This window comes from Delphinapterus leucas, chromosome 11 (assembly GCF_059928025.1).
Source record: "Delphinapterus leucas isolate spDelLeu-1000000601 "Yukka" chromosome 11, BTC_Dleu_Yukka2, whole genome shotgun sequence".
Classification (NCBI taxonomy): Eukaryota; Metazoa; Chordata; class Mammalia; order Artiodactyla; family Monodontidae; genus Delphinapterus; species Delphinapterus leucas.
Window position 1 is genome coordinate 102,408,893 of NC_143139.1, and position 27,048 is coordinate 102,435,940.

The 27,048-nt window shown below is 40.3% G+C and overlaps 1 protein-coding gene and 1 non-coding gene across 2 annotated transcripts; one reads left to right on the forward strand and one right to left on the reverse strand.

The window, feature by feature from the left end:
• Positions 1-795: 795 nt before the first annotated feature.
• Positions 796-22,627, reverse strand: SYCE3 (synaptonemal complex central element protein 3). The gene is made up of 2 exons (XM_089921556.1): positions 21,973-22,627; positions 796-1,087 (listed from the first exon to the last, which is right to left on the reverse strand). The coding sequence occupies exons 1-2, from the start codon at positions 22,079-22,081 to the stop codon at positions 888-890; spliced, it is 309 nt and encodes a 102-aa protein (XP_089777682.1). The 5' UTR covers positions 22,082-22,627; the 3' UTR covers positions 796-887.
• On the forward strand, positions 17,273-17,379 carry LOC115802416 (U6 spliceosomal RNA). Its single transcript, XR_004022882.1, has one exon. It is a non-coding gene; the product is annotated as a U6 spliceosomal RNA (small nuclear RNA).
• Positions 22,628-27,048: the final 4,421 nt, after the last annotated feature.

Genomic DNA, 27,048 nt, shown 5'->3' on the forward strand with positions numbered 1-27,048 from the left:
GGCAACCCCTGAGCCGAGGAAGGAGATGGCTGGGAACACATTCTGCTTCCTAGGGTCTGTCCCTGGGGCTCCAGGCCAGGCAAGGAGCCCTCAAGGGGGTGGGAAGGGGGACCAGGGAGCAAACAAGTCCCCAGGAAAACATCCTTGCCTCTGGGACTTTCTACCTGTCCTGAGGCCTCTGGGAGCCTGGCTGGCTCTCCGCTGGAACAGCTCTGAAGCCCTCTTTTGTCTGACTGACCTCAAGGGCCTAGAACCCTTGTCTGTGAAAGCGCCCTGCTGGCTCTAGCCCCTGCCCAGACCCCAGCCCAGGCCGTGCAGGACCACTCAGCTCATACCCCTCTGCAGCCTGGTGGGGTCTCTCCTGCCGGCTCAGCCCCTCCAGAAGCCCGCCCCACTTCCCGCCAGCCCCCTTCCTAGGTGAGGCCTGGGTTTCGCCCTCGTTCTGCCCCTTATTAGCTGTGTGGATTGGAAGAGACATCTAACATTGCTTTTCTTGTCTGAAACGGGGCTGTGAGAACATAAGGACACACTCGAGAGTGCCCAGCCTGGTGCCCCAAATACACAACTGAATAACTAATGTTCCCCCTTATTCGCTTTGGAACTCACTGTAGGAAGGTAAATAAATCTGACTGAATACTGCTGCCTGTCCCACCCTCTGACCTGGTTTGTCCCCGTCTGGCTCCCTTTTAGTTTTTGTATTCTAAGTTCGGCACCACTGGCACTGAGTACGTCTACTTCATCGAGAGCCTCTGCATCTCGCCCTTCTCATGTGCTGTCCACAAGGTTTGATATGCAGCTGGGTGGGACAGAAAGGGTCCTTAGGTTGTGCTTGGAAAGAAGTTTACTGAGAAACAAGCTCTGCGCACAGCCCTGCTCCGGGGCCGCTGCTACTCTGCCAAGCCTGCTCGGGCCGTGTGGGGCGGGCGGGCCTCCTGCGCTCGCTTGGTCTCATCGAGCAGCTCCTGCCAGTTCTTCTCCACCTCCTCCTTGCAGTTGAGGAAGGCGTCCTCCAGCCGCCGCATGGACTCCGCCAGTGTGGGGTTGGTGCGCATCACCACCATGTCGTAGGCCATCCACGTGGCCTGTACTGGAACAACCAGACAGGCCCTGGTCAGGCCACAGGGGGCTGCCGCAGCGCTGGACCCCCCAGCGAGGGCTGGGAGCCTCCGCTCATGCGCAGCATCCTGGGGACAGGACGTGCTGAGTCACCCAATTACTCAAAGGAGAGAAAGCGGGTCGGCCATGCGTTACAGGGCTCATGACAGCCCTATTAAAACTCCTCTCTACGAAAAGCAGTAATGAACCTTCCCTAATCTCACACAAGCCTTAACTTCTGGATACACCAGCCCACAACACTAAAAGGTTGGAGGCCAATCTGACATGAAATGTTAGGAAAAATGAGAGTAAACACAGGTCCTTACCTATCTGCAGTTCACAGCTAGTGGTTGCCGGGTGACCCCCAAGAAGTCATAACCCTGCCCAAGCTCACATACTCAGGTAGGGCTGACCACTCCCACTCCCCCAAGGCTAGAGCCTCAGGTTATCTCATGCTCATTGGCCTGGGATGCCTGCCCACCTCCACCTTGGCACCTCTCTGCTTTCAATAAGGCCAGTCCAGGGGCTCCTCCTTCTGGGAAGGTTTGCCGAGTTCCATGTTAGGTGTCCTTTGGTGCTCACCACTGCACTGACCACCTTTCTTGCTCTTTCCCTTTGAGAGCAACTTGAGGGCCGCATCCCCTGGGCCTATAGGTGAACATGTGCTTCCTGTACAGATCCAATGGTGTGTGCAGAAGCCCCACCTCCACCTCTTCCCTCTGCAGCACCCGCCCCCCACTGGTGTGGTTCTCCCCTTTAGAACTATGAAAAACAGGGTTGTCTCTCTCTGCAGTAAATACATCTCCTTAGAACTTCTCCTGTCTGGGTTAAAAAATGCTGGATACTTTGGGAAACTATATCCTTCAGGAAATTAACCAAAGAAGAGAGAGGCAGGGAATTCCCTGGCAGTCCAGTGGTTAGGACTCCACACTTTCACTGCTGAGGCCGTGGGTTAAATCCCTGGTCAGGAAACTAAGATCCTGCAAGCAAAATGAAAAAAAAAAAGAGAGATAGGCAGAATGATTAATAACAAATGCACATGTATGTCTACACACAACCGAGGTCAGCAGTGTGGCAGACTTGAAGTTTATAGAAAGTGGCATCTGTTTGTTTAGGGAAAAACTGTTAGAAGAGATACGTGCAGTACACCTCAACACATAGAGATACGTGCGGTACACCTCAACAGACAGAGATACGTGCGGTACACCTCAACAGACAGAGGTACGTGCGGTACACCTCAACAGACAGAGATACGTGCGGTACACCTCAACAGACAGAGATACGTGCGGTACACCTCAACAGACAGAGATACGTGCGGTACACCTCAACAGACAGAGATACGTGCGGTACACCTCAACAGACAGAGATACGTGCGGTACACCTCAACAGACAGAGATACGTGCGGTACACCTCAACAACAGAGATACGTGCGACCCGACAGAGATACGTGCGGTACACCTCAACAGACAGAGATACGTGCGGTACACCTCAACAGACAGAGATACGTGCGGTACATCTCAACAGACAGAGATACGTGCGGCACACCTCAACAGATAGAGATACGTGCAGTACACCTCAACAGACAGAGGGCCTATGATATATAGCTAGCACAGGGATTCTCGATCTTCTGGAAGTATGAGAGTCACTTGGGACACCTGTTAAAATGTAGACCACTGGCCCCTCTCAGAACTCAAAGAAGGTTCTTGTGTAGCAAGTTGGGAATGGTGCCCAGGAACCTGCATCCTGACAAGCATCCTGGGTAATTCTGGTGCAGGAAGCCTGTAGACCACCATGTGAGGCCACCTGGGCGGCAGGTGGAGCATGGACCTGAAGCCAGGGCAGAGTCTGCTTCCCAGCTCTCCACTCACTGGCTGTGTGACCTGGAGTAAGTGATTTAAACTTACTAACCTCATCTCCTCTTATGTAAAGGACGGAAAACGTCCGGATCTCATGGCTTTGGTGTGAAGATTAAATCGATGATGTATGTAGCCTGTCTCCAACGTATTAGGTGCTCAAGAAAGGAGAAACTCTTACTATAAAATAAGTAATTCAGGTATTCAGGACAAAGAACTAGGGTGGGTAAACAAAACAAAACAAAACAGCCCACAGAAATGAATCTCATATAGTCCTACATAGCAGCTGAAATTCTAGTCCTGAGTTTCCTGAGCTCAAAGCAGAGACGGAAACATGTTCGGTTATAAGATTCAGTGACCATAAAATAAAAACAAACCCATTGTTTAAGACACTTTTACCCCAAGAAAGAATTTCCTTATAGGTATATTTCATGAGAGGTGTGTAACATAATGGAAAATGTCCTTGACAACATCCCTACTTTAAATACAAAGACATTCTTCTATGTCTACAGTTGTAGGCACTGGTAAAAGAAAGCTGGTGGCACAGTACCAAAGCACACTTCAGAAAAGGCAATTCAATGAGACACTAAAACACTATATCAAGTGCATAGCCCTCTTATGATTTGATCCAAGGGAAAAAAAAAAGAAAATATAGAATAGGAAGGACTCACAATCATCTGAAAATCCTTTGGAAATATATGTCGCCCGAGTTTTTCATTCATTCAATGTTTATTGCGCACCTGCTCTGTGTCGGCGTTTTGCTAAGGCAGCCCTGATGATACAGCTGTCTACTACAGGACAGACACATCCCTGCCCTCGTGAGCTTCTATACTAGTTGCAGTGGGAGGAGACAGATAATAAAACATATAAGACAATTACACATTGTGAAAGGAGCTGCGAAGCAACGTGTATTGTGACAGAGAAATGGGATAGGAAGAGTCTTATTTTAGACCAGGTAGTGAAGGCAGGCCTTCTCAGAGGGCTTTTGGTAAGGCCTATGCAGTAGCAAAGCCAAGGTCCTAATCTCTCGAGGGGCCTGAACAGCAGATACTCTGAGAGGCTAGTTAGGACTCGCCTCACAAACTCTGATAACCTGCTGGGTAGGGCCAGGTCCTCACACAGAAATTTAAAAACTGGTCAAGATGTGCACTAGATGCAGGGTTCAGTAAAGGATGAGGATAAAGTGTTCCAAAAATCTGTGTAGGAGAGGGAGGACTAACGAGGGATACAGTGAGTAGATTTATTCTGACAGTAGAAGAGGTAGAAGCAGAGAACAGGAATGACAAGGCTAGTTGAGCCAGGCGATCAAGGGATGAAGATAAGCCTGGAGTTTACAGCCCACAGGCTAATTCACATCACTGGCAAAATAGAAGAATCAACATTTTAAAATGTAAATGGTGAAGGTCTACCTCCTCAAATCTCAGGTCCCAAATGGTTTTACAGATGAGTTCCACTGAACTGTGGAAGAACAGTTAATTCTTATCTAACGTAAGTGATTCCAGAAATTAGAAAAAGAGGGAAGACTGATAAGCTGACTGTATGGACTAGTGTTAACTTTTTTTAAATTTTATTTTATTATTATTATTATTATTTAAAATTTTTTGGCTGCACCACGTGGCATGTGGGATCCTAGTTTCCTGACCAGGGGTCGAACCCGTGCCCTCTGCACTGGAAGCTCCGAGTCTTAACCACTGAACTGCTAAGAAAGTCCCCTGGTGTAAATTTTTAAGAAAAGCATTTGATAGAAGTATTCCATTTACACTGTAGAAAATTTGAGAATAGAGATAAGCAAAAATAAAAACATAATTTTCCCTAAGCTGGTTTATTTTAAAACAAGACAAATATTATATAAAAAAAATTATAGGTCTGTCTCACATGAAAATAGATGTAAAATCCTAATATATGATCTAACCAAACCTAACAATGTGTTAAAATAATATGTTATGATCAAGTAGAGCTTGTAAAAGAAATTCAAGGATAGTTGAGTATCAGAAAATCAATCAGCATAATTAACCACATTAATAAAAGGGGGGAAATCATAGTAATATCTCAGTTAATGCAAAAAAAGGCAGTTAATAAAGTTTAATACTTATTTGTGATTTCAGAAAATCAAAACTAACAAATTAGGAATAGAAGGAGACATTTTAACCTAGTAAAGGTGATACACCAAAAACTTACAGCAAACATTATACTTAATGGAGAAACTGTGGATAAATTCCTTTGGGAATCAAACAAGGATGCCTCTAATAATGTAATGGGTATTGAAGATGTTGGTAAATGGAATTTAAGCATTTAAAAGAAATAAGAGATATAAGGTAAGAGATAAAACTAACAGTATTTGTAAATTATAAAAGTGTATATGAAAGAATAGAGGTCCAATAGTCAAGTCAATCTTAAAAAAATAACAGCTAAAAGGGGGAATATACCCTATTAGATATCAAGACATCCTATAAAGCCCTGTTTTATTTATTTAGCCACACTGAGTGGCTTGTGGGATCTTAGTTCCCTGACCAGGGATTGAACCTGTGCCCTCAGCAGTGAAAGTGCGGAGTCCTAACCACTAGACCGCCAGGGAATTCCCTAAAGCCCTTTTTAAAAAAAATAGTGTGGTACAGACAAACAGACCAATGAAAGAAAATAGCGTGCTCGGAGATAGACCTAAGTGTATATGGAATTTAGTATATGATGAAAGTAACACTAAAAAATCCTTCAGAAATATACGTCTCCTGAAAAAAGGACAGTATACTCCAGATGGATTAAAGACATAAATATGAAAGATAAAATAACATTTATAGATCAAAATTTAGCAGAATACCTGTGATCTAGGGACTTCTTAAAAACCACAAACCAGATGTCATGAAGAACCTAGGGGTAAGACAGGAATAAAGACACAGACCTACTAGAGAATGGACTTGAGGATATGGGGAGGGGGAAGGGTAAGCTGTGACAAAAAACAAAACAAAACAAAAACAAAACCACAAACCATAAGGCAAAATATTGGTGAATTTCTTTTTATCAAAAATTTTTTTTCTACTAAGGACAACATGGACAAAATTTTCATACAAATGATAGAAGAAATTTACAATCTTAAAACTGATAATGGGTTAATATCTAGAATATACAAGAAATTACTTCAGGGCTTCCCTGGTGGCACAGTGGTTGAGAGTCTGCCTGCCGATGCAGGGGACGCGGGTTCGTGCCCCGGTCCGGGAAGGTCCCACATGCCGCCGGGCGGCTGGGCCCGCGAGCCATGGCCACTGAGCCTGGGCGTCCGGAGCCTGTGCTCCGCAACAGGAGAGGCTGCGACAGTGAGAGGCCCACGTACCGCAAGAAAAAAAAAAAAAAAGAAATTACTTCAAATCAATAAAAGAAATTCAGTAACAACAACAAAACCCTGGAAAATAACAAGTGTTGGTGAGGATGTGGAGAAACTGGAATGCTTGTGCATTGCTGGTGGGGTTGTAAAATGATGCACTATTGTGTAAAACAGTTTGACATTCTTCAGGAAGCTAAATATAGAATTACCATATGACCTAGCAATTCTACTCCTACATAGTGTCCCAAACAATAAAGAATGGGCACTCAAACAAATACTCGTATACACATGTTCATAGTGGCACTATTCACAATAGTTAAATATTGGGACACAACCCAAATATCCATCAGTGGATGAATACACGGAATATATTTTAGCTATATAAAGGAATAAAGTACTCATAATATGCTACAATATGGGTGAAACTTGAAAATACTATGTTAGGCGAAAGAAGCCAGAAACAAAATGTCACATATTATATGATTCTCTTACATGAAATATGCAGAATAGGTAAATCCATAGAGAATGGAAACAGATTGGTGGTTGCCAGGGGTTGGGAATAGAGGTATGGAGTGACTGCTTGATGGGTACGAAGTGTCTTTTTTGCGTGATGAAAATGTCGCGGAACTTGACAGAGTTGGTGGCTGCACAAAATTATGAATGTATTAAATGCCACTGAATGTATACTTTAAAATAGTTAATTTTATGTGAATTCACTTTGATAAAAATTTATTTAAATATTAGATGTAGATATTATAATTATCTTCATTTTTCAAAAGTGGAAACGGACAGAGAGGTTAAGCAGCTTGCCCAAGTCATACAGCTAATAAGTAGCACAGGCAGGATTTAACTCAAGTACTCAAGCACCTGTGTCCATGCTTTTAGCTGCTTATGGTACACTGCTTCTTACATTCCCTAAGGAGAAACCAAACCAAAAGACTGACAAGCATTTGAAGAGAATCTGGAATTCATTAGAGAAGTAAAAATGAAAACAATCAGATATCACTTTACACCTATTAGTCTGGCAAAATTAGAAAGCTGGATAATATCAAGTGTCTGTGAGCTCGCGGGATCTAAGAACCCCAGGCACTGCTGGTTGGAACAGAGTCTGACTCAGCCGTTCTGTGAGGTCATCTGGTAACCCCTAAAATGATTACACAGGTCCTTGAGCATAGATGTGTGAAGATGTTCATTGTAGCATTGTTTTTGGTGATGAAGAGTTGTAGGCAATCTAGGTGTCCATCACCGGGAAGAATGGAGAAGCAAGAAGTAGTGGCCCACCATGGGATAAATACTATATTGCAGTTAAAAGTAATAGATAACATGTACACATGGCTACTCAAATTGGTCTTCATAACATAGTTGTGAGTTTAAAAAGTAAGATACAAGCTGGAGATATAAAACAAAAAGTATGAATTTTACAGAAACACATAAAAAGGGATATACCAAAAAAAGGAATGAAAAAAAAGAGCATAAATAAACAAATAAGTGAGGATTGTTACATGGGCCAGTGATGCTAACACGCTATGAACTGAGAAGTATGGTGTCAAACTTTCTGCCAGAGAACCATAAAGAGAAACAAACTAACAAATAAACCAGACTCATTAGGAAATAACAAGTGGGGATACACTATGGCAGACAGGCATGGAAGAGAACAAAGTCAATCACAAATATAGAAAACATACTGTATTCTCTTCACTGTGCCAGGCAAGTGGGTACCAAGGGAAACAAGCACATTCCAAATACGATTTCACTGTTAGCACTGAACTAGGCAAGGGAGATGCCAGGAGGCTTAAGACACAAGCTTTCTCAAAATGCATAAAAAGTCAGGGAGTTAAGACACATCATTCAATTGAAAAAATATCTATCAAGCACCTAGTATGGGTCAGCACCTGTTTAAGTTCTGGGGACAGAGCAGTGAGAAAAAATGTCAAAAAGTCTTTGCTCTCATGACCATTATATACTAAATAACAAGAAACTTACATAGTGCCTATAGTAAACTTACACAGTGTGTTAGAAGGTTAACAGGTGCTAAAGAGAAAAATAAAGCAGTGAAGGAGGGTTGAGGATGCTAGGAAAAAAGGATCTGCAATTTCAAGAAGGGTGCTCGGGAAAGACTTCACTGAGGAAGCGACCTTTAAATTAACTTTTGATGAATAGAAGTTCTTAACATTAGTGTAGTTCAATTTCTCAATCTTTTATTCTGTATTTAGCACTTTTTGCCTTTTGTTTAGAAAATTCTACCCAACCTTCAAAGTTGCAAAGATATTCTCCCCTATTTTCTTCCCAAACTTTAAAATTTATTTTCGATAATTAAGTTCTCATCACTCTGAAGCTACTGTGTGTTTGTGTGCGTGCAGGGATCCGTTTAAAATTTTTATTCTTATTCATAACCAATTTTTCCAGCTTACTTGTTAAATAGTCCCTTCTTTCCTCCACTGATCTTCCATGTCACCCGTGTTACGTATAAAACTTTATGTGTGTGTGTATCTGTTTCTGGGCTCTCTGTTGTACTCCATTGCTCAACTTGTCTATTCCTGAGCCAATATGACACTGTCAATTATACAGTTTTATAATAAACTTTGCTAACTGTAGGGTGAATCCCCTGTCCTTGTCTTTCTCAGAAGTATCTTAGCTACTTTTGGCTCTTAAGTCTCCAATAAATGTTTTATTTTTTTTAATTAATTAATTTTTAAATTTTTGGCTGCGTTGTGTCTTCGTTGCTGTGCGCGGGCTCTCTCCAGCTGCCGCAAGTGGGGGCTACTCTTCGTTGCGGCGCGCGGGCTTCTCATTGTGGTGGCTTCTCTTGTCGCGGAGCACCGGCTCCAGGCGCGCGGGCCTCAGCAGTTGTGGCACGTGGGCTCCAGAGCACAGGCTCAGTAGTTGTGGCACACGGACTTAGTTGCTCCGTTGCACGTGGGGTCCCCCTGGACCGGGGCTCAAACCACTGCAGGCGGACTCCCAACCACTGCAATACCAGGGAAGCCCAAGTCTCCAATAAATGTTTTAGAGCCAACCTGTCAAGTTCCATGAAAAACCCTATTAGGATTTTTATTAGAACTACTTTGAAGCCTTGGATGGAATTTGGGGAGAATGAACACATTTATTATATTTTCTTTCTACTCATGAAGGTAGCTATAGCTCCATTTATTTTGGTCTGTAATATCTGTTAGTCAAGCTTTGTAACTTTCTGCATATAGGCCTTGCATATTTCTTGTTAAACTTCTTCCAAGGTAATTCATAGATGTACGTGTTTGTGTTACTGTTATTGTTGCTATTATAAATGGTGCCTTAAAAAAATATGTTCTAATTCTTTGCTGCAGGTATATAAAAATGCAATTAACTTTTGTACATTGATTTTATATTCAGTCACCTTGCTAAGCTTTATTATTTCCAATAAGATGTGTTTTATGTTCTACATAATAAATTCGGTAATTAGCTCCACGTTGGCCCCAGTAGTCCCTACCTTCTGGTAGCCACACCCTTCTGTAGTTCTCTCACATTGTGCCAGAGTTGATCCATGTGACCAACAGGTTATGGCAGAAGTGATGGTATGTCACTTCCAAGATTAGATGATAAAAGACTGTATCTTCTGTCTTGGGTTCTCTCTCTGTTATATATATAAATATTTCTTGGATCACTTGCTCTGAGGGAAGTTATTACATGACCAGCCCTGTGGAGAGGCTGCATAGAAAGCCTCCTGCCAACAGCTACGTGAGCTTGGAAGGAGACTCTCCAGCATCCAGTCAAGTATCCAGAGATTGAAGCCATGACCTACAACTTGACTGCAAACTCATGAAAACCACATCAAGAACCACGCAGCTAAGCCATTCTCAGATTCCTGACCCTCAACAACTGTGATAATAAATGTTTCTTGTTTTAACCTGCTAAGTTTGGGTTAATTTGTAATGCAGCAAATAGATAACTAATACAGATTTTGGTACTGAGAGTATGGTGCTGCTGTAACAAAAACCTAAAATGTAAGAGTAGCTTTGGAATGGGACAGTTGTTGGAAGCTAGAAAACTGTAAAGATTTTGAGGAGAGCATTAATGAAAGTTTAAAGTGCCTCAAACTCACTGTTCATAGGATTTTGGATTGTGAGGAGGCTGCATCCGACATCATCTATAGTCCTTGGAGATGTAAATATGTTGACTCTTGTTTCTGTGGACTTTCACTAACAGTGGCTTATCATCTCATGTATTTATTGGTTAGGTCATTGCTGAGCTAGCTCCCAGTGTCCTCTACACTGCTACAGAATCTTTCTAAAACACTTATCTCTTCATGTCATTCCACTGCCTAACTTTCCTCAGTTATTCCCGTTGCCTGTAGGATGATTTCTTGGTGTGGCACACGAAATCTTTCATGATCTGACCCCAGATGATTCATTTAGATTTACTCTCTATCACTTCCACTTATAGTGTATTCAACAGTAATTGAACCCTAAGTCCAGCCAGCTTTCTTATTCTTTTGTTCCTTGGCACAAACCGTTCTTTTTGTCTGAAAGCCTTCCCTGCCACCTGTCTATCTGGGGAACTCCTCACAATACTTCAGAGAAATGCTCCATACCTCCTCTTAAAAAATTCCACAATTTACTACACAGATTTCAGCCACTCATCCAAAATCTCATTGAAATTTTAATATCCTTTTATTATAGCAATTAATGTAGTATATTGCATTTATGTGTCTGTACATTTATTTCTCCATTAGATTATAAGCAACTTGAGCTTAGGGCTTTGCATAGGTGGTTATTTAGAAAGTGTTTGTTGGGACTTCCCTAGTGGCCCAGTGGGTAAGACTCCATGCTCCCAGTGCAGGGGGCCCAGGTTTGATCCCTGGTCAGGAAACTAGATCCCACATGCATGCCGCAACTAAGAATCCACATGCTGCAACTAAGACCCGGCGCAGCCTAAATAAATAAATTAATAAATAATTTTTAAAAATAGTGTTTGTTGAATGAATGAATGAATGAATGAACAGTGCTTTAACCCCTCAGCCTTTGAGCTCTGGGATTATATTTTTCCGGCTTTACTGAAGTATAATTGACAAATAAAAATTGTATATATTTAAGGTGTACGATGTGATTTTTTTTTTTTTTTTTTTGCGGTACACGGGGGCCTCTCACTGTTGTGGCCTCTCCCGTTGCGGAGCACAGGCTCCGGACGCGCAGGCCCAGCGGTCATGGCTCACGGGCCCAGCCGCTCCGTGGCATGTGGGATCTTCCCAGACCGGGGCACGAACCCGTGTCCCCTGCATCGGCAGGTGGACTCTGAACCACTGCGCCACCAGGGAAGCCCCGATGTGATGTTTTGGTATTGTATGCATTGTGAAATGATTATCAGCATCAAGCTAATTAACATTTCCATCACCTCACAGTTATGTGGGTTTTTTTTTTTTTTTTTGGTATGGAGAGAACACTTAAGATCTACATTTGTAGAAAATTTCAAGTATACAATATCATATTAGCTGTAGTCATGATGCTGTACATCTCCAGAATGCATTCTTCTTGCATAATTTCCTGGATATATACCCAGAAGGGGAATTGCTGATCATGTGGTAGTTCTATTTTTTTTTTTTTTGCGGTACGTGGGCCTGTCACTGTTGTGGCCTCTCCCGTTGCAGAGCACAGGCTCCGGACGCGCAGGCTCAGCGGCCATGGCTCACAGGCCCAGCCGCTCCGCGGCATGTGGGATCTTCCCGGACCGGGGCACGAACCCGCGTCCCCTGCATCAGCAGGCGGACTTTCAACCACTGCGCCACCAGGGAAGCCCCTAGGTAGGTCTATTTTTAATGTTTTGAGAAACCTCCATACTCTTTTCCATAACGGCTACACCAGTTTATATTGGTACATTATACCGTTTGCATTGGCTCTGTGATTATATTTTTGACAATATATAAAACTGGCCCTGGGCTTTCCTGGTGGCGCAGTGGTTGAGAGTCTGCCTGCCAATGCAGGGGACACGGGTTCGAGCCCTGGTCTGGGAAGATCCCACATGCCGCGGGGCAACTAGGCCCGTGAGCCACAACTACTGAGCCTGCGCGTCTGGAGCCTGTGCTGCGCAACAAGAGAGGCCGCGATAGTGAGAGGCCCGCGCACCACGATGAAGAGTGGCCCCCGCTTGCCACAACTAGAGAAAGCCCTCGCACAGAAACGAAGACACAACACAGCCAAAAATAAATAAATAAATAAATTTAAGACATATGTCAATATTAAAAAAAAAAATTGGACAATCTCTTAAAAAAAAAACAAAAAAAAAAACTGGCCCTTCCCACTCAGCATATCCATAAGTGAACTCACTCTTTCCCACATCCTTCTAAACCTGCTATTCTTTCTGTATTCAGAAACTCTCATCTCTTCACTTTTCTCCTTTCCTCTTTCATTCAGCTAACTCATGTTCATATTTTAGTCTTAGCTGAGAAGTAATTTACTCGAGGAGGCCTTCCTTGGCTCCTTATATCAAATTAGGTTCCACTTTTGGCTACCCATAGCACCACGTAGATTATTCAGTCTTAACACTCATAGAAATCTGTTGTAACTACTTGTTTAGTTATTTTTCCTCTTCACATGATCGTCAGCTTCAGGAAGAGGCACCCTACAACAGTGCAGCTGGAGGGCTGCCCATCGCGGGAAGGGAAATTATCAGACCTTTTGGGGACTATTAGACACTGCCTCTGAACTGACATTAATTCCTGGTGACCCAAAACATCGCTACCAGTGTAGTGATCTACGAGTCAGAAGAGGGGCTTATGGAGGTAAGGTTATCAATGGAGTTCTAGCTGAGGTCTGTCTCACAGTGGGCTTAGTGGGCTTCTGAACCCACTTTATGGTAATTTTCTCAGTTCCAGGATGCATAATTGAAATATATATACTCAGCAACTGGGAGAATCCCCACATTTGTTCCCTAATCCACAGAGTGAGGGCTATTTGGTAGGAAAGACCAAGTGGAAACCACTAGAACTGCCTCCACCTATGAAAGTAGTAAACTAAAAGCAACACTGTATTCCTGGAGGGATTGCCAAGATTATTACCACCATTAAGGACTTGAAAGATGCAGGGGGTAACTCCACCACAGTCCCATTCAACTTGCCTGTTTGGCCTGTACAGAAGACAAGTCTGAGAGAATGACAGTGGATTATTGTAAACTCAATCAGGTGGTGACTCCAATTGCAGCTGCTGTTCCAGATGTGGTTTCGTTGCTTGAACAAATTAACACATCCCCTGGTGCCTAGTGTGCAGCTATTGATCTGAAAAATGCTGTTTTCTCTATACCTCTTAGCAAACACCACCTAAAGCAGTTTGGTTTCCACTGACAAGGCTAACAATACATTTTCATTATCCTAATTCAGGTATATCGACTCTCCAGCTCCTTAGTTGCCTTTCCCTTCCACAGGACATCAAGCTCTTCCATTATATTGATATTATGCTGACTGGACCTGGTGAGCAAAGGAAGCCAGACACAAGTGTATACACTGTGATTCCATTTATATGAAACTCTAGGCAAGTATATCAGTTGTTGCCTGGTGCTGGGGAAGGAAGAGTGGGAATTGACTGGGGAGGGGCAAAAGGAAACACTTTGGAGAGATAGAAATAATTTGTACTTTGACAATAGTGTTAGTTATACTGGTGTATACATTTTGCAAAACTCAGTGAACATTACACTTAAAATATTTATTTTATTATTTATGTATACCTAAATAAAGGTGACTTAAAAGCAATAAAAAACAAGAACACTATTTATCAGTACTTATGGGTTGCAATGACATATCTAGAGATAAATGCACAGCTCCAAATGTTTTCATAACTTAAAAAGGAATAAAAATAAATGAATAAAGCATTTAACTCAAAGTTTTACTAAAACAATAATAAAATTTTAGGGAAGGCAGGATGAAGAAAGCCCAGAAATCCAATTAATTTAGAATGTAGAAAAACAAATGCATATTAAGATGCTTTCCCTGCCCATATGCCCTTCTCTGAGACTCTGTCTTCATCCACAGGTCCTACAGATGCGTTGAGCTTAAACTTCCATATTATCACCCATGTGGCCTAGCCTAGCCACTCATGAATGATGTACACTACTGCATACTTTGTAACATTTAAAAGTAACAGATTGGATGTATACATAGCATCTTGGAAACAGCTGACACACATAATTCTGAATGAAAAAAAAGTACGAAAAATATATAATCATTTATAGAAATTTAACATAAATTTACCATTTATAGAAATTTCAAATAAATGTATAAAATAGCAATATACATTTCACAAGAACATACACACACAAAAAATACACATTAGAATTGTTGCCTACGGGTGGAGAGAGGAAAGGGAATGGAGCATGGGGACCGAAGGGGATAAATAAAAAAATTAAACTAGTAGTGCCCTGCATGGACCAATGATCATAATGTATCACAAACTGAGGAGTATGATAAAATCAATTCTCTACATCTGAGGTTGAAAATAAAGAGACAAGAAAATTGTTATACAACAGCATAATCAGGGAACAGGGGGACAGTCTTGAGGCACTGACACAAAGTAAAATGGAAAATAACAAAGAAATAAAATGGATTACAGAGGTGATGATGAAGATAAGACAAAAAGAAACAGACAATAAGGACAACTGGAATTTCTGAAGAAATAAACCAAATAAATAGAATTAAAAGTATCCAAAGATACGATAACTGAATAAGATCTTATAAAAATACTCAAATCGGGCTTCCCTGGTGGCTCAGCGGTTAAGAATCCACCTGCCAATGCAGGGGACACTGGTTCGAGTCCTGGTCCGGGAAGATCCCACATGCAGCGGAGCAACTAAGCCTGTGCGCCACAACTACTGAGCCTGCGCTCTAGAGCCTGCAAGTCACAACTACTGAGCCCGCGAGCCTAGAGCCCGTGCTCCACAACAAGAGGAGCCACCGCAATAAGAAACCTGCGCACCACAACAAAGAGTAGACCCCGCTCACCGCAACTAGAGAAAGCCCGCGCACAGCAACGAAGACCCAACGCAGCCAAAAATAAATAAATAAATAAAATAAATAAAATAAAATAAATAAATAAAAAATACTCAAATCTGCAGCTCTAGAGATCTAACATGTCCTAGGAAATATGTCAGAGTGTATTAACAGCAATCTTATGCTGGTGAAGTATAGAACTCCAAGAATAAAGAAAGAATCTTACAGGCAAAAAAGTCACTTTTAAGAGGCAGAGTGTTTCACACATCTTCACAGTGCCACTAAATGCTGAAAACATATTTTACGTTATAAAGAAAATAATTATATACCTAACCAAGTTACCATCCAGTTATAAACATAGATATATTCTTAAGCATTTATGAATTCAAGGAATACAATGTCCAAAGCCATAGTTACTAGGTTTAACTCTTTGAATTATTTGAATACAGAATCTGTGAGTCTCAACAACCTTAGGAATTATGATTACAGAATAGAGTGTAAATGTTGTAAATGTTATTGTTAATGTAAACATTATTTGTACTTGATAATATACAAATACAGGTAATAGTATAACGAAGGACAGTTGTGTCTCAGTTTCTTTACTTGTAAATAGGGATAATAACAATCCCTATATCTCAAAAATTGTTGTGAGGATTAAATGAACAAATTCATATAGTGCTTAGTATAGGATATAGCAATTAATAAGGCATAAATACTACTGATTAGTGTTATTAGATCCTGAATAAAGATAAAAGATACAACTAAAAAAAAAAAAGATACAACTGAAGAAATAACACTAATTTCCTTAATGTTTCCCCACAAACTTTCTTAATTTTAGTATAGTTTTTATGGTGAAGAAATTTATTTTAAGTAAAGAATTTCTTCAGTTTCACTTCAGTTTAAATTCTTAAGTAAAATTAAAGGTAGTACTCTTTATTTTAAAAGTAGCTTGTATAGTATGATTCCATTTTCACTAAAGTGTATCTGTCAAAAAAAGATTCCTCTATGCATCCCGTATCGGTCCATTATTCTGTTTTTGCATAGAGAGAGACTTGGAATCATGTTTGCCAGTGTTAACAGTAGTTAATTCTGAGTGGCTGGATTTTGCTGATTTTAAACTTTTCTTGTAATTTTCTATTTTAATTGAATTTACTTTGGATTTTAAAAACAATGTACATGCAACATTTCTTTTAAAAATCGTTGTTTATTTAATAATTATCAACTTATGAATTATTAATATTTATTAAATAATAAACATGATTATTCATTACAATCATCTAATAATAGTTGTTTATTTTAAAATGCTATAATGCTATATATAGCAGTAATCTAATAAATTAGAAAATACTGATGAAACGGATGAAGTGGGAGGATAAATGAAATACACAAACTGACACAATCTTAAAGCATTAACCAAACAAGAAATTGAAAAAGTTATCAGAAGTTATCTCTAGCAGTTTCACCATTAACTGTTCAATGAAGAGTTGTTTCCAAATACTATACGTATAATTTCAGAATACAGAAAAAGACAGAAGACTCTAGAGGCTGAGTAGAGCTGGATATTACTACAGTTTGACCAAGTGCCTTTGAGCAAGTTATTTATTTATTTATTTATTCTGGCCGTGTTGCACAGCCTGTGGGATCTTAGTTCCTTGACCAGGGATTGAACCCGGTCCCTGGCAGTGAAACCGCTGAATCCTAACCATGGGATCACCAGGGAATTCCCTGAAAAAGTTATGTAAACTCTGTAAGCTCTAATTTCCTCTTCATATGTAAAGTGGAAATAATAATAGTGTCTCTCCCCCATAAACTTGTTAGGAAGAATAAGTGAGATAATGTGTGTAAAGCATATGGTAAAGAGACCAATACATGGTAAACAATAAACATAAGCTATGAATAATAAAATTACTACTATTATTATTATTAGAATAATACAAAATATCCAAGAATCTACAGCCTTCCTGTACACTAGTATTAATTATTTAGTAAATAAAATAGAAAAACACCCCATTTATAATAGGAACAGAAACACAGAAGTAAATGTACTGAAAACTCTGGAGAGTGCCCCCTTTGATGGCATATATACTAAAATTGGAATGATACGGAAAAGATTGGCATGGCCGCTGTGCAAGGATGACATGCAAATTTGTGAAGTATTTCACATTTTTATGTAATGAACAGCATGATGACTATAGTTAACCAGACTGCATTGTATATTTGAAAGTTACTAAGGGAATAGTATCTTTAAAGTTTTCATCGTAAGGGAAAAAATAACTTGTAACCACGTGAGGTGGTGGATATTAACTAAATGCATTATGGTAATCATTTTGCAATATATACATATATCAAGTCATTATGTTATACAATCTAAACTTATACAATATTATGTATCAATTATATCTCAATAAAACTGGAAAAAATAAAATAAAATTGAAGGCAAAAAAAATCTGGAGAAAAATATTGCAAAACCCTTTGAGACATGTTAAAGACATGTTAAAGAACACTGGAATAATTGGAGAGAAATAGCACATTCCTACCTGAGAATGCTTAATGTTAAAAATATATCATTCTTGGGCTTCCCTGGTGGCGCAGTGGTTGAGAATCTGCCTGCCAATGCAGGGGACACAGGTTCGAGCCCTGGTCTGGGAAGATCCCACATGCCGCGGAGCAACTAGGCCCGTGAGCCACAACTACTGAGCCTGCACATCTGGAGCCTGTGCTCCGCAACAAGAGAGTCCGCGATAGTGAGAGGCCCGCGCACCGCGATGAAGAGTGGCCCCCGCTTGCCACAACTAGAGAAAGCCCTCGCACAGAAACAAAGACCCAACACAGCCAAAAATAAATAAATAAATATTAAAAAATATATATATATATATCATTCTTTCTATATTAACGTATAGGTTTAACACAATTCCAAATAAAATATTAAATGAATCTATTATTCATCTGGAGAATAAACATGTGAGAATAGGTATAAAAAGAAAAAAGGAAAGAAAAAAGAATAATGAAGGGGAACTCACTGATTAATAATAATGAAACCAGTGTGATAAGCCATAAAACCTAACATATTATGTAACAGGTTAGCTATCTCTGCTCTACTATATATAAAAACTTCATGAGTAATAAAGAAATTACTTCTAAACTAACAGGATAGGATGGGATGGATTTGGGGATGAGGGAAACCAAGTTAGAATCTCTCCTTCTACCTGAGAAATTGTACATTCTCAAGGCTCACCCCCATAAGGCATTCTACAGCTAAATTTGTACTGTATCCTAGGTCATGAGTTTACTTAAGTTCAAGAGAACAGAAAGAGAAACTTTAAGCCTTGGAGTCAAGATGATTTGGCTTTTTAATATTGCTTAAGTTATGCATATATACTTAATAGTTTAAAATAAGCATATATATTTATATAAATACATATAAATATGCACACTTACATTTATTTGCTGGTTGGTGCTTTTGATAGTTGATGACTGCTTGTTTGGTGATTTTCCTTGCCCTGTGTGGTCACTGGAAAAATTGGGGAAGAGCCTTCCCAGGGGCAACAGAGGCCAAGAACTTACGTGTTGGGGTTCACTTTAAGTTTAACCTAAAGGGTAAGGGTGTGAGATTCATCATGGCCCCAAAACATGCTACTTCTGTCAACAATATTTATCCTAACTTGACCTAGAGACACTATGACAAAATAGTTCTGCTGCTTACACTTCAGGTAGAAAAATATTTTATTGTTCTCAACCGTTGGATTTGAGTCCGTGGACCCAAGAACGTACTGTTTATTTAAGAAATTACAAAAGGTAAACTTTACAAAACGTTTTAATACTATTTAACCTGTGGTTGCTTAAATGTTGATAAAAACATATCTTCACCAGCTGATAAACTGCTAAAGAAAAAATTTGAAAGATGTATATTGCCCCCCAAATTAGACAACTGTGCAGAACATTTATATAAAAATAGAATAATAAAAAGAGGAAAATATGTGCAACTAAAACGAAGGAAAGAATAAGCTAAAGGGGAAATAATGGACCTTCCATCAACTCAAGGAATGTGATGTGGAAAAGCACCAAGGGGAGGGGATGTGGAATCATGCACCGCAGAAGCCTCATTCATGCCAAGTCCATGCAGGCTACATGTGTTTCATTTCTGTGAGAAAGGACGTGCACAAGCCTTCCAGGGTGTGCAGATGCTTAAATACAATAGTTGAATCTATCAAACAATTTCAGGTTTACTTAGAAAACTTAAGAGGCAAATTTTTAAAATTGTAAAGCTAAGTCTTTTATGTGACTTGTTTCCATATAAACACCTGTCAACCTTGTCTCTAAGGTGAGAGAGTATTGTTTTTACAACACTACTACCTTAGTAATATCATCTTAGCAATATTAACTTTTATTATTACTTAATAACTTACTTAACTATTACCTTAATTACTGTTGGAATTATTTGCCAAAAAGAGAGACTCTAGTGAATCTAAATAAAAATGCAGTACACAGCCTGGTTCCTTTGGCACACCAGATAGTTTAGAATTAAATGTTTAAAAAAACAAACAGGACTTCCCTGGTGGTGCAGTGGTTAAGAATCCGCCTGCCAATGCAGGGGACACGGGTTCGAGCCCTGGTCCGGGAAGATCCCACATGTCGCGGAGCAATGAAGCATGTGCACCACAACTACTGAGCCTCTGCTCTGGAGCCCGTGAGCCGTAACTACTGAGTCTGTGTGCCACAACTACTGAAGCCCACGTGCCTAGAGCCTGTGCTCCGCAACAAGAGAAGCCACCGCAATGAGAAGCCTGTGCACTGCAACAAAGAGTAGCCCCCGCTCGCCACAACTAGAGAAAGCCTGTGTGCAGCAAAGAAGACCCAATGCAGCCAAAAATAAATAAATAAATTTATAAAAAAAAAAAGAAGAGAAAACACAAAGTAGAAGAAAATATAAATGACTATTTCACTGATCTTGGATTAGGGAAAGGTTTTCTAGGCATCACAGCAATGGGAATAAATCAGAAAGGAAAATACTGATACATTTTTACTACATATGACTTCTGTTTACCAAAGCTTCGTATACAAAATTAAAGGAAAATAACAAACTGGGAAAAATATTTACTACAATTTTGAACAAGTCTTAATACATAAAGAGCTCTTACAAATCAATAAGAGACGCTATCACAGAAATCTGTTATTCTCTTATTGTTCTCAGTGCCAAGCCTGAGGTAAGGCTAGCCCCTTTTCAGCCTTTAGTTCTGCAAAACATTCCTAATTGGCCTTCCTGCCTCTAGTCTTCCCTCTCCGAACCATCTCTCACACTGCTACCAGAGGTATCTTTTCAAAAGGCAAGTGTCTTCCCTGAAATCCCAAATGCCTCCCTATCACCTGAACAAGAAAGGTAAACCTCTTTAGCTTGGCGCTGAAGACCCTTCTTCTCACCTTTTCAGCCTCTTCTTTCTTTGGCCTGCCTCCTTGTGAATCTCATGCACTAATATGACTTCTTGACTATGCCAGTCTTTCCCACACGGGCACACAGCCTTGGCTATCTCCTCCTACCCACGGGCCCTACCCCATCTGTCCAATCCCTGCTGCTTCCCTAGTGCTCTGCTCTGTTCAAAGCCTCACTTGCTTCCCCAGGCAGTCAGCCTCTCCTTCTTCTCTGCTCCCTCCCTGGTACTTGGTATACACCATTATTAGCATTTCCCAGGTTATAATTTTAACATAAAGTTAAAATGTGCTTTAATTTATATATTTAAATTATAATTAGTCATCTTGATGTCTGTTTCTGGCCCCTGCCCACTTCTTCTAATGAAGGAGCATCTCTATTCAACTTTGTATTCTTAGAAAAGCACATAGTAGGTGCTTAGCAAATGCTGTTAAATAAGAGACTATTTAATTAGATTGAAGGAATTAAATAACTTATAGTGGAAAATGAATTATAGAACATTTTAGCAAGGTATATATAAGACTTTCAAGTACATGGGCACAAAATTGCAAACATTTCTAAGCAGAAATTTTCTGAAGACTGTTGTAATAAATGGAGATTATTTAAAAACTAATAATGTCCTTAAAAATAATTTGTTTTCATTTGAGTAGAGTATGCAGGCTTTCTAAAATTTGTTTTACATTATGGTTTTCTCTAGCAAAACTTAGGCTCACACAATTATAAGAATTGCACATATTCTGAACTAGTAAAGAACAAATTAAAAACTTATAATGGTATCACTACCACTGCTAGTTACCGCTTAGTGGAAACATGTTGAATAAAATAACAGACAAACATTTTTTTCCAAAAATGGAGAAATTTGTTGAACTCTACTGCTGCTTCATTACACTGGCTGTACCTCCCATTTCAGCACCTCGCCAGTCTTAGCACTATTTCTCTGAACTCTTCTTATTTAAATGATTCACAGAAAGTATGTTCCAACTTTGTTCACAGGTGTTATATTAACATAATTTGTCATTTGCTGAGTACTTGAGCTTGGGTATGGTACCGTGTGCCCAGTTACAAAAGAAGAAGTCACTATTTCTGCCCTCAAAAACTAACAGCCCATTTGCAGAAATAAGATGCAAACGCACATAAAATAATCAGAAAACGAGTCAAGGCAATATTCAGAGGTTCGTGTAAAATCTTGTGGTACAGTAGTTATATGGCGCAGAAGTTGAAAAGTAGTCAGGGAAGACCTGGTTGAGAAGGCACTTGATTTGAGCTTAGAAGTGTAGGGAGGATTTGAGCCCTTGGAAAGAAGGGTGAAGGTACCCTGCCTGGGAAAACATCTTACCTGAGATTTTTTCCATCTCTTCCAATAGCTTTTCCAAGTCTTTATTCAGGTCTGACAGCATTTTCAGCATGTTTTCATAGTTTCTTTCACCAGGGTCAGAATCAGCCATCTAGGCGGTGCACAGAAAGAAGATGCAGTGAGACAAACCAGTGTTTCAATTCTAGCTCCACTACTCACAGCTGGGTAGCCCAAGCCGAAAAACTTAGGTCATCTTTAACTCCTCTTATCTTCCTGACCTAAGGGGTCACTGAAACTCACCAATTTTATTTGTTTATGGAATAAACATTAAATCATCTATGGGTCAGGAAGGGTCAGTGCTTGAGAGTCACCAGTAAACTGAATCCTGCCCTTGTGGAGATCATAGCCTGGCCCAGCTCTTTAAAGTCTCTCCTGTCACTGCCTTCCTCCCTCTCTCCAAGGTTGCTGCTTTAATTGAGGTCCATTCCATTATCCACCATTGATTACAGATTTACTGGGCATCTACTATGTGCCAGACATCTACTATGGCTCTGGGGACACTGCAGCGTATCTGAGGATCCAAATAGACTGGATGCTGTCATGGAGCTTCCATTCCAGGGAGAGAGACTGGTAATAGCCAAGTTAACAGTTTCATAAAGATACCTTCAGTTTGTGGTCACTGCTACAAAGAAAATAAAAAGGATGGTGTAATAAAGATTTTTCATGGGGAGAAATGCTTTGGCTTGTAAAGTCCAAGAAGTCCTTTCTAATGAAGTGACATTTGAACTGCCATTTGAATGACAAAAAGGAGTTGTCATGTGAAGATCTAGGGGAAGAGTTCTAGACAGAGGGAATGGCTCAAGAAAAAGTGGGAGTGTCCCTGGTGTGTTTTAAGGAATAGACAATGGGGTTGAGGAGAAGAGTGGTAGGACATGAGATCAACTAAGTAGGCAAGAACTTTGGTTTCATTTTGAGAGTGCGGAAAAGCCACTGGAGGTTGAGAGAGCAGGGGATTATGTGATTATGTTTTAAGGTAACAGCAGACTTCAGCTGCTGTTTGGAAAATGGACTGCTGCAGAAGGCTGAGAGGAGGAAAGAGTGGGAAGACCAATTAGGCAGGAGAGCACTAAAGTGGTCTAGAGACGACAGTGGCTTGGACTTCGGTGATAATATGAATAGTGAGAAGTGAAGTGTTCTGGTTATATTTTGGAAGATAAACCAACAGAATTGGGTACAGGACTTGCGTCAAGGTTTGCAGGGACAAGTGATGGGAAGAGAGAAAGTAAAATGACTTCTAATTTTGGTGAGAACAACTTAATGGATGGTGGTGTTATTAACTGAAATGGGGAAGAGTAGGAGAGGAGCAGATTAGAAGGTAAACCAGGTGCTTTTCTTTTTTTTTAGGCCGTGCCGTGTGGCATGTGGGATCTTAGTTCCCGGACTAGGGCTCAAACCCGTGGCCCCTGCAGTGGAAGCTTGGAGTCTTAACCACTGGACCGCCAGGGAATTCCCAGGTGCTCTATTTTGAACATGTTACTACTATGAGATGCCTATTAGGCCTCTAATTGGAGATACAAATAGGCAGTTGAATACATGGGCCTGGAGTTCAGGAGACAGGTTGAAGATAAAAATATAAAGTTTGGAACTAGTGGTACAAGCTCTCTTCATCTTTCACTTGGACTATTGTCATAGACTCCTAACTGGTCTCCCTGCTTGTAGCTTCCTCCTGTCCAATCTATTTTCCAGTTCACTCCCAGAGTGACCTTTCCTAACGTACAAAACTAACCATGTCACACTGTTTGAAATCCTTCAATAGCTCCTATTTCTTTCAGGATAAAATACAACCTCTTTACTATAGATATAAGATCCTTCATAATCTAGCTCCCGACTGCCCCTGTTCTCATCTAGTTCCAAGATGTGACAAAATAGCTGAAAGCCTTAAGAGATCCAAAATGTAATGAGATATTATTAAATATAATAATAATCTCTTGTAAATAGAGATTATTATTTACAAGAGATGTAATGAAAAGATATCCATGAAAATAACACAAAACTCTGGAAAGTTAAAAATCTCTACAGTTTTCTTACAAAAGAGCTAAGGAAGTACAAAATGGAGTAAAATAATTCTATCACGTGGGTGGTTACAAAAATCTACGTGAAGGCAAAGAAGTAGGTAATTACATACTTCATATCTAAGTCGTGTGGACTGCTTGCTCAATTCATTAAGTTGTAAAGTTCCACTTATATTATTTTATCCATACATTCAACACTCATTTATTGAGTACTATTTTAGATCTGAAGATACAGCAGTGAACAAAACATTAAAATCCTTGAACAAGATTAATGAGTGAAATAAATATAAGGAGGGGATAAGTACTAAAGAAACAAAGTTAACTGGAGGTGGAGGGTGGGAGAGAGTGTGTACAGGGTGGTGGCTGTACTTCAGATAAGTGTGCAGGGAAGGCCTTGCTGAAGTGATTTTGACTAGAGAGCTGGAGGAAGTGAGAGAATGGTGAGCCATACAGATATGTTGGGGAAAGTGCATCCCAGGCAGAGGAAATAGTAAGAACAAAGGCCCTGAGCTAGGAGCCTGCTGGATGAGCCGGAGGAAGAGCAATAAGGGTGGTATAGCTGGTGTAGAGAGAGTGAAGTGAAGAGTAGTAGAAAATAAGGTCAAAACTTGGTGGGTGAAATTGAGGTGGGCCTTAGAGACCACTGAAAAGACTTTGGTTTTTTCCTTGAGTCAGATGGGAGCCTGGAGGGTGATAATCTGATTTACATGTTAATAAATCACTAGATTGAGAATAGCTATATGGACATGGGTGGAGGCAGGGAGACTAGTTAGGAGGAGGTCACTGGAATAATGCAGGTGAGACATAACAGCTCAGATCAGCATAGGACTGATGCAAGTAGTGTGAAGGAGGACCGTTCAGGGTATATTTTGAGGGCAGGGCTGACAAGATTTGCTGATGGGTCAATGTGAAGTCAGGGACAACGCTAGGGTATTTGACTGGGCAACCAGAAATGGTGGTACAATTAACTGACACGGAGGAAGACTGGAAGAAGATAGTTTGCATGGGAAAGAAATAACTCAGTTTTGAACATATTAAGATGCTTATGAGGCATCCAAGTGGGAATGGTGAGTAGGCAGCTGAATAAATGAATTCAGGGGAGAAGGTAGGCTAGAGATAGAAATTTGGGAGTCATCAGCATATAGGCGATATTTAAAGACATGAGAATGGGAGAGATCAGGGGAGAAAACACAGATGGAGAAGAGGCCCAACATCAAAACTGGGGAGATGCAAAGGAACCAGCCAAAGAGACTGAGGAAGAGGGGCCAGAGAGGCAGAAGGAGAACCAGGAGGGTCATGTTTCGGAAGTCAAGTGCAGACTGTTACAGAGTCACTGAACCCCAGCCAATGTCCTCTGATCATTATGAAATCTCAGCAAGCTGAGAAGACAACTCTAAAAAGCACAAGACACTGGGAACTATACTCAATATTTTGTAATAACCGATAAGGAAAAGAATCTGAAAAAGAATGTAAATATACATACATAAAACTGAATCACTGTGCTGTACACCTGAAACTAACACGACATTGTAAATCAACTATACCTCAATTTAAAAATAAATAAAGTAAAAATAAAAAGTACAAGAGAAGGAAACTCTAAAGATCATATGGGTGAATAACTTATAATTCTGGGAAGGTAGGGAATTAAGATAGGAAATATTAAGAGCATAAAAACTAGAATTACAGGTTTCCCCACTATCCAAAAGTAGAGTGTTTGTATAAAACCTTTCATAAGCCAAAATGGCATAAGGCAAAGAAACAATTACCTTAGGACACATCTTGCTAATGAACGCACAAAATAAACCAAGATAAAGCACAGATGCTCACAGACAAAGTTCAAAGCTGTGGCAGCCTGATGCTGAGATGCAGAGTGTACTTCCCCGGGAATGAGCTTGGCGGTGCTACTCTCAGTGCTGGGGTGCACACTGCCTCTATACGGCTCGCTGCAAAACAAATGCAGGATGCTATTTTCATTTTTTACCTTTTTTTTTTTTTTATAAAAGCCAAAATCCTCTTCATATTTCTTTTGGTTAGTGAAACAGGTACTAATGTAGGTTTTTCATAAAAGTGGAGTGGTGTAAAGTGAACTTTCACAAAGCAGGGGATACCAGGGAAGTCCTGACTATCTGTTATTATATGCATTTGAATTTTTAAGAGAATCGGGTCTACCAGAGTAGCAGCTCAGCTTTGTCATTGGAGTTTAAAATGTGAAATTGATTATGGGTTGTAATTTTAAGTCACAGTCTTAGTAAGTTTATAGGAGTTCTAGGACATTTAAGAGAACTTGAGGTTTACAATATTTGTAAATTTTACTTATGATTTTTATAAGAATTACATGGGGACTTCCCTGGTAGTGCAGTGGTTAAGAATTTGCCTGCCAACGCAGGGGACACGCATTCAATCGCTGGCCCGGGAAGATCCCACATGCCGTGGAGCAACTAAGCCCGTGCGCCACAACTACTGAGCCTGCGCTCTAGAGCCTGCTAGCCACAACTACTGAAGCCCACTTGCTGCAACTACTGAAGCCCGCGCACCTAGAGCCCGTGCTCCGCAAGAGAAGGCCCCACTTGCCGCAACTAGAGAAAGTCCACGAGCAGCAATGAAGACCCAACGCAGCCAAAAAAACTTTTTTTTTAATTAAAAAAAAAAGAATTATGTAAGAAGGTAGGATGGTTTGTTATTAAGACAACTGAGGTACTTAAAGAAGTAGAATACATTAAGTTTATTATTAAAAGTTTAAGTTTGTAAATGGAACAAAAACATTGTTACTATTAAAAATATGCTAGACCTAGAATAAGATTAAAAGTTTAGAATAAGATAATACTATTTAGGGACTTCCCTGGTGGCGAAGTGGTTAAGACTCCACACTCCCAGTATAGGGGGCCCAGGTTCCATCCCTGGTCAGGGAACTAGATCCCACATGCATGCCGCAACTAAGGAGCCGGCGAGCTGCAACTAAGAAGCCCACCTGCCACGGCTAAGACCTGCCACAACCAAATGAATAAAATAAATAAATATTAAAAAAAAAGAAGAACTGATGGATCAC

Coding starts and splice junctions, on each gene's coding strand:
- SYCE3 (XM_089921556.1), bottom strand. CDS start 22,081: ATGGCTGATTCTGACCCTGGTGAAAGAAACTATGAAAACATGCTGAAA. Junction 1,088..21,972: donor AGAGATGGAAAAAATCTCAG/GTAAGATGTTTT, acceptor TGGTTGTTCCAG/TACAGGCCACGTGGATGGCC.